General features: G+C 41.9%; 1 protein-coding gene across 4 annotated transcripts in view; it reads right to left on the bottom strand.

The window, feature by feature from the left end:
* RABGAP1L (RAB GTPase activating protein 1 like) overlaps positions 1-8,236 on the bottom strand; it is a 278,077-nt gene that overhangs the window by 215,716 nt on the left and 54,125 nt on the right. For all 4 annotated transcript variants that reach the window (XM_018555548.1, XM_018555550.1, XM_018555546.1 and 1 more), the window contains 4 exons: positions 6,227-6,329; positions 3,099-3,265; positions 1,934-2,072; positions 948-1,041 (listed from right to left, as the gene is read on the bottom strand). In XM_018555548.1, coding sequence (XP_018411050.1) covers positions 948-1,041; positions 1,934-2,072; positions 3,099-3,265; positions 6,227-6,329 — 503 coding nt within the window. The remainder of the gene's footprint in view (positions 1-947; positions 1,042-1,933; positions 2,073-3,098; positions 3,266-6,226; positions 6,330-8,236) is intronic.

Here is an 8,236-nt window from a genome sequence, read left to right on the forward strand (position 1 = left end):
AGATGTCCTTCCTTCTAGGACACTAGCAAACAATTGAAGGATGTTGGTAGTAAGAGGTGTTATCCTGGGATGGGCTTACAGTTTTTTTTGTGTGCCAGTGTCCAATCCGTCTAAAGGCAGCAGTATGACGCTAAGGTGAAAGACATCCTGTGTCCCTTAATGGGCAAGAAAGACATTATTGTTACTGTTATTCAGCTAGATCATTGATGTCCAAACTCCGGCCCTCCAGCTGTGGTGAAACTACAAATCCCATGAAGCATCTCCGGGAGTCATGTCTGTGGCTATGAGAATCTTGCAAAGCCTCATGGGATTCGTAGATCCACCACAGCTGGAGGGCCGCAGTTTGGACATGCCTGAGTTAGATTGCTTGTTTATTTCATTAGATGTTGTGTATATTTATATTTAGAAAATATACAGTATATATAAAACTTGCCACACTCCATCAAGCTAGGGTGGAGCTTGACAACACAAACGGATACTGCAATGTGGATGTAGTATTAAGATAGGAGAGAGTGGAGGAATACCCGGGTGAAAGATTTTACACAGTGAGATTGTGCAAAAGATTTTGTGCACCTCATGAAATGTTAGTGTGCTGCTTATTAATAAATAATATGAACGGTTTTACACTGTATATTGTGTATTGTCTTCTTTCTGAGGAGTAATCCATAGACACCAGCAATCAACTTGGGAAGAAAGCATAAGAGACCATACTAATATACAGTATGTTAGATATGTTCCAGAAGCAAAGAGGAGCAACAGTGCACGTGAAGGTATCAAACAGTGAAGTTTGTTGCTACAGAAGAAGTTCACCTAACAAAAATTACATTGTGTACATCTGCAAGTTAGAGGTGTGGGGGAGAACATGGTTTTAAAAAATTCTGGCACTAGACCCACATTTTACTTGAGCCCCATGCATCTTATGTCAAACTAATGTCAAACCAACTGACCATTTGATGAGTAGCTGACCCCAACATCCTAATATCTTCTCTGGACATTCTTTGGAAACGTCACCGGAGCCACTCCAGAGTTCACTGTCACTTTCTACAAAAGAAGTTAATATTATGTTATATAAACAATATTATATGTATTTAATAAAATGTAATTAATTGTGACCCATAACTTTACAAACTTAATTCTTATAGCTTTAACACCAGGATAAGGATTTTTATTTTTAGCCAGTATTTTTCACATCTCATTGGCTGAAAATAACTGTCTCATTTTGGAAAATATGGATCCTTCTAGTGTGTTAACTTTGTGAATGAGCCATTTTTGCCTTCCCTGATGCCATCATATGATCTGGGGGACTCGTAAAATATAAATAAAATTAAAATAGGCCTGTATAAATGTGAAATCTGGTTAAATTTAATTAAAAAGATGCTAAGCTCGTCCTGACCACTACAAGTGGATAGTTAGAAAAGTTATGGGAAACAACATCATTGTCACACAGAAGTTCACCATTTACTGTACAACCGCTCTATAATATTCTTTAGATTTACTTCACCACAACTTTGTCGCTGATTCATAAAGCAGTAATATGGACATGGCATGGTATTTAAAGTTAGACAAAAAAGAAGAGTCCAGAAATCTGCTTTCACTGGTCAGGTCCCATGACCAGCTCTCTAGGATTCAAGGTTTTCTCTCTGCTGTGTTACGCAGGCAGAACACAGGAGAGCAACGCAGGCTCCACAACTCAGCCAGCATTCAGTAAATGGGCCAAGGTGTGAATAATCTAATGAAATCTAGTCTAGAGTATAATCTAATCTAAAGAGTATGGAGAGCAGATAGCAATATATGTGCAGGGATCCCAACCTGAAAGAATCAATTTCAGGGAGGATTTCTCTCCCGGGCGACCCGGGAGCCGCTATCTAATAGCGGGAGACTCCCGGAGCGTCCGGGAGAGTTGGGATGTCTGTATGTGTGATAAATTACTTGCCTTCCTCCGCCTCCTCCTCTTCCTGTGGGGACGTGACTCCACCTGTGCTTCCTGGGCTGGTAGGAGCCTCAACAATTTCCGACTGCCGCTGCAAGCTCAAAACTTCGTAGATTGAATCACCAGCTCCTTTACTCCCAGACTATAGAAATTAAGAGAAAATGAATTGCTTTAAATGGTAGTATGAAATATATTTAAAAAAAGAAGATAAATACTTACAAGAATATAAGAACTATGGCTTAAACAATGCTGTATATTGACTAATAGAAGAGATATTTAGATCAGTAATTATAACCTATTAATAATTTTGTCTCTACAACTGGATAGGCTGCCAATATGTAAATTTGTGACAGTGACTTTATTTTCTATCTTCAGGGGGAATAAAACACCACACTACAAGGGTTATGGGCCCTGCATGGAATGTGATAATATCAGCAGGCCTCCAACCGTGGGAGCAGAGTAAGGAAGAGCTTACGGACTCCAGTCTTAGAGCCATTGGAAGTGGGGATCAGGTAAGTGAACGTTTTTTGCATAGGTCATCTAGACATTAATGAGAAGTTAACCCAGAGATAGTGTTTAAGAAACTGAACAAACAAGCAAGGCTAAAACAAGGAGACATAGGTACATTGGACATATATAAACAAACAGACACCTTACAATAAGCAGACAGAATTCTTCTGACAAGTTTCTATTAAGACCCAATCATGCCATTCAGAAGGACTGGGAACACTAAAGGTCTGGCAGTAATATCAATTCCTCAAAACACTCTCTCTTTTCAAAGCCAAAGGCTTGTTATTCTTTATTAATATATAGCGACACCATACAGATACAGCCAGCGTACCTTTCTTATATTTTATACACACACAATGTATACTACATACCGAGCAGTAAAAAGATACCTTTCCTATTATGTTAGTGTTAACATAAGAGCTGTAAAGCAGGTTGCCAATAATAATTGAAGCCTTTGTACAGGAAAAAACCTGCAGATCAATTGATATGTTAAAGCAGATTCCCTCCACATTAGCAGTTGATCTGTAGCTGCCAACTGTGCTAGTTTGATGGGTTAGTAGAAAAAGGAGGACAAGATCACATCAAAGGTGAAGAATAGGAGACAATGTGCTACACTCTATACAATAGGGTGAGAAAGACACTTTAAAGCTTCACATACCTGTTTCAGCTTTAAATAGAAGGTCTCTGTGAAGGTTTTGCGGCTGAAATACCAGAATCGCTCGTTGGTGGGGTACACGCGGACCACTGTCTCTAGCAGGAACCGGACTGGCTCTACCACTTCCGTTACCACCATGTCTATAGCGACTGTCATGTGCACTCGTTTATCTGGGGCAAGGGTAATAATGGAGAATCACTATCAATGATGCAAGGGTATGTATGTATGTATGTATGTATGTATGTATGTATGTATGTATGTATGTATAATGAACTTCTTCTATTTGCTACCTTTTAGTCTGTTAAATATACAATTGAAAACCTTTTTTTTTAATCTGTTTGATAAGTGCACAAAAAGCGCACTCTCCATCATTCTCTCAAGCAATGTTATCAGCCATGCCACTCTCTGTGAACAGCAGCAGTAGGAATAGGGACGGAGAGGTGTTCTGTTGTCCTAAAACACTTCCTATCAGACTTACAACACTGCTGCTCTGCAGATACAGCACAGTGAGTAAGTAATGTCACCATAGGAGAGGATATCTGTTATCTTTTGTAAAATAACCAGGTGGAAATACAGGGAAAAAGCTTGAAAAAAGAAACCTAACGCAGCCTCCACATCTAAGGTCTAGTAAACTGCACTCTGCAATATGTGGGTTTAGATATACCCTAATTACTATATTAAACCCCAACAACGGCATCAGTTTATCATCGGTAACATATTTTCATTCTGATGATCTAATTTTTTGTCATTGCCTAAATCAGCGGTAGGCAACTTTGGCACTTCAGCTGTTGTGAAACTACCAGTTTTATGAATTACAAGACTCCAACAGCCACAGGTATGGCTCCCAGAGACTAGAAGTATGACATTTGTAGTTTCACCACCGCTGGAGTGCCAATGTTGCCTAATCCTGGTCTAAAAACTAAGATATGCCCATGGTTTTCCTGGTTGCACAAATCTTTACAACTGTAAATTAAATAGAACATGCTCTGGCAGCCTTGCCACTAATAGAAGATAACCAGTCACAGGCAGCCAAAAATGTGAGATGGTCATGGTTAAAGTGGATCTATTCCCAACATTTTTGAATGAATACTGATAATTCACAGGATATGCATTAAGTGGAGATGTCTACAAAGGAATCTCCCCTGCAATCTTGCCTCCTTTGCAGACATCTTCATTTAATGCATATACTGTGAAAAAAACAATATTCATTTTGTTTGAGTCCAAACGCTCTTGAAGAGAACAAAGTATCATTTTACCGAAGCCCTGATAAAGGGGGATTTTGAGGACCCCTAAAATGCGTTGGCTGTCTTTTATATTGATCCTTTTATATAAACCATTGTTCTGGACTATCAAATTGTGGAGGCGAAACCTTCTGTTTGGTGTTTTTGCTTTCAGTCATTGAAAAATTACACATCCTCAACAGGGAATGTTAGGCTACATTCACAGTATGCGTAAATGTGCAATTAGGGATTCGTGCAGCCGGAATCCCAAATCTCCCGTTTAGATGCGGTTTGGAATAGATCACTGTCCCTGGATGCATCTGCCAAGCGGCCAGGAAAAGTGATCTATTCCAAACCGAATGTTATTCAATCACATATGATTATATGAGGACTGCCACTTACAGATGCGGCCACTGTTACCCAGTCATTAACTAAACGGGAGATGTGGGATTCCTGCCACAGGAACCCCAAATCGCACATTCACACATATTGTGAATGAAGCCTTAAAGGAGAACTATGGGGTCAGTGTTTTTCCCCATAGTTCTCCTTAGGGTAACGGGAGGACACAAACTAGCGGCCTCCCGTTACCCTAAGCTCAGTATACCGCGAGCTACAGCTCGCGGTATACTGAGACGGCGCAGCCGGAGCGGATCCCGACATGGACGTCGAGATCCGCCCAGCTGCGTGAGTGACAGCTGGCTCTGCCTATCTAGAGGCAGAGCCAGCTATACCCGCCCCCTCCCCCATCCGTTCTGCCAGTCAGCGCTGGCAGATCGGAGCGGGTAAAGGGGAATCCAGCACCTTCCCCTGTCACGGCAGAGAGCCGTGACAGTATCGAGAGGTGAGGGAACCCGGTATGTGTTCGCTCACCTCCCGATCTACTGAGCCGACCTGTGACAGTCTCATTGTCACAGGTCGGCTAGAACTATGAGGTGAGTGAAAACCACTCACCTCATAGTTCTCCTTTAACTAAACGGGAGATGTGGGATTCCTGCCGCGGGAACCCCAAATCGCACATTCACACATATTGTGAATGAAGCCTTAAGCTGGCCATACACTGTAATATTTTCTGCGCTGAATAAAGAAAATATAACAGATTCCTGATTTAATGCTTAACAGCGTTGATCGAGGAATCTCCTGCTGTCTTCACTGCTGATGGCACTGTCAGAATACCCGAACAGAGCTGCAGCTCATTGGCTGCCCACTCTGTTTGTTTGAAGATTTTCTGGCAGGCTCCTTCAATCAGCTGATCGAGGGATGCCGGCCGAAAGGGTGCCGACAGCAGCACCCACTGTGCCAATTTCAGTCGGTTCATCAAGAACCAGCCGAAATTTGCATTGTGTATGGCCACCTTAAGGGCCTTGTTCAAACAAGAGACTACTTGTTTGAAGAGACAGCTCACTAGAGGATGTTAGAACCTCATTGGATTTCTGTCAGATCAACAGCCTTTTTTTGTGCTTTTTGTTCTGTTTTGTACTGTTTTGTACTACAGTTTTAAGAAACCACATAAAAAGGATTTATAAAATTTGTTATATAAGCCAGGCAAATACTTTAGTAGAAATCCCCAATGGATATAGGAACAGAGACTTCCACTTTACACTCCATGAAAATCTAAATCTCTGGGATAAGGGCATGCACTAAATCAATCTGCAGCACCACCAAAGCAAGTGTGAAGTCATTCAATACATGTTAGCAAAACATTTCTGAAGGTGTAAGCGCTTCCTTATGTCGTTCATAAATGTTTGTCTGTAAATACTGTTCAGTACCAGGTATTACAAGTAACACTTAGTGCATGTAAATCACTGGGAGCCTCCAGAGAGAAGCATTAAACATGAAGATTGTATTGAGTTTATTCCACAAATACACAAGCCCCGCTCTCCATGTTCTATCTTCTGTAATGTGGAATCGTACCTTTAGGAGTTTCCTCGTTGAGTGCTTGAAATGCAGAAACATTTGGGTTCCACATCCCTGTGATCACATATGCTTTACCGTCACTGCTCTTCCCCATGGACTCCTACAAAGACGCAGAGTAGAAAATTGCATTGTTAACATGAACGGGAAAAGGTATAAAAAGCTGCAAAAGCACACAGAATATATTCACAGGAAACACTAGAAAATGTATAAACAAATGTCACTGTTATCCTTTTGCCAATTTAAAACATCCGCAACTTAAAGTGATATTAAAGTCAAAAGGTTTTTAAGATTTTTCAAATGCTGATGAAATCACTTACAATGGATGCTGCCCCTTGATGTTTAAAAGTATTAGTTTCCTGTAGAATCAGCTGGTCCCCCGAGCACTGGCCCTGATATCCTGTTTTAGGGTGGCTCCTTTCCCTTGCAGGGACCTATGGAGACACCCTTGTGTGTGCTAGTAAGCTGTGTGCGTCTCCACAAACACACAGAAAGGACACAAGCACAAGCACTTCCCTGCTCTCCCTTCTCTAGGCTGGTAGAAGGAGGGCTGCTGGAGACTGCTCTATCCCTTGTGATCTTGCACTGGACCGGAAGTTCAGGGAAGCTGAGCTGAGAGAGATGGAGCCGGATGTTTTGGAACATGATGACTGTAAGTGATTGAGCAAAACTGTAAATAAATGCTTTGCTGATATGTATGTTTGATCTTGATTTACTTTGAAAAAAAAGGTTGAGAGTTTAACACTATTTTAAAGTGTATCTAAAAACAAAAAAGGAATGCCTACCAGTCCTTAAAGGAAAACTATGAGGCGAGTTATTTCCAAAGAAGCTGTCACAAGTCGGCTCTATTAATCGGGAAGTGAGTGAACACATACTGTCGCTTGGTCACTTTCCGATCATCTCCCTGCAGAGAGAGGTGACTGTCAGTCACTGCCCCCCGCAGGGATTGCCCCCTCCGATCCTCCAGCGCTGAGTAGAGGAACAGACAAAGGAGGGGGTGGGCACAGCTAAATCTGCCTCTAAATAGGCAGAGTCAGCTGTCACTCAGGCAGCTGGGTGGATCCAGACAGTATTGTGGTGATCAGTCCCGGCTGCGGTGCTCTCAGTATATCGCAGGCAATAGCTCGCTATATACCAAGTTTTGGGTCACGGGAGGAGGTTAGTATATGTCCTCCCATGACCCTAAAGAAAACTATGGGGGAAAACACTTACCTCATAGTTCTCTTTTAAATAAGGAAGCTGCATTCTTTTTTAAAAAGTTTTTTCCCCTTTATTGTCACCTAGGGATCCGGCAAAAAACACTTCCTGTCCCTGGGTGGCTACACTCAATCCTCCACTACATCCACAGGAGGGAGCTATGGTTGCAACCCAGACTGTATTACAAACAGGTCTGCCTTTGTTCATCTCCTTTACACGGGGTTTGGGAGATGAAGCTTGCATGCCCCTTCCTGCCTCCTGCACATTCTTAATGGTCATTGAGACTCCCCATTACAGAGATGGGTCAATAAGAATATGTATGGCTGGAGCATTGTAAAAACACTATCCAAAAGTGTCAGATTGGACCAGCATTCAGACATGACAAGAAGGTTTGAGCGGCTGCTAATGGTATGTGCAGGGACCTTTAGGTGCAGCAGACTAGCAGCAGTTTGACCCCCTTTCCCTCAGTCTTTTTACTTTAAGGAAAACTCTTTAAAAAGGAAATTCTCAGGGACCCAAACACCTGACTTGCTTCCTTACATGCTGCTTAACATGATTATATGAGATGATGTTTTTCCTGCTATGTTCTTCCACTAGAGAGCTGAAGGGAACTCCGTGTGCCTATTTGTGTCACTTGCATGTAGTGCCTTGTGCATTATTTATGTATATTGGCTTGAGCCTGCTGGTTATGTGTAGGTCGTTGGCCCACTTGTATTTTTGTGTTTGACCTGATTGCTGTTACAACTTTAATCAGGGGATTGCTCCCCCTTTCTTAGGTGTCACACTGAGGTCTTTGTTTTTTCTTTTCTTATT

The sequence above is a fragment of the Nanorana parkeri genome, unplaced genomic scaffold (genome assembly GCF_000935625.1).
Source record: "Nanorana parkeri isolate BGI_ZX_2015 unplaced genomic scaffold, ASM93562v1 scaffold201, whole genome shotgun sequence".
Lineage (NCBI taxonomy): Eukaryota > Metazoa > Chordata > Amphibia > Anura > Dicroglossidae > Nanorana > Nanorana parkeri.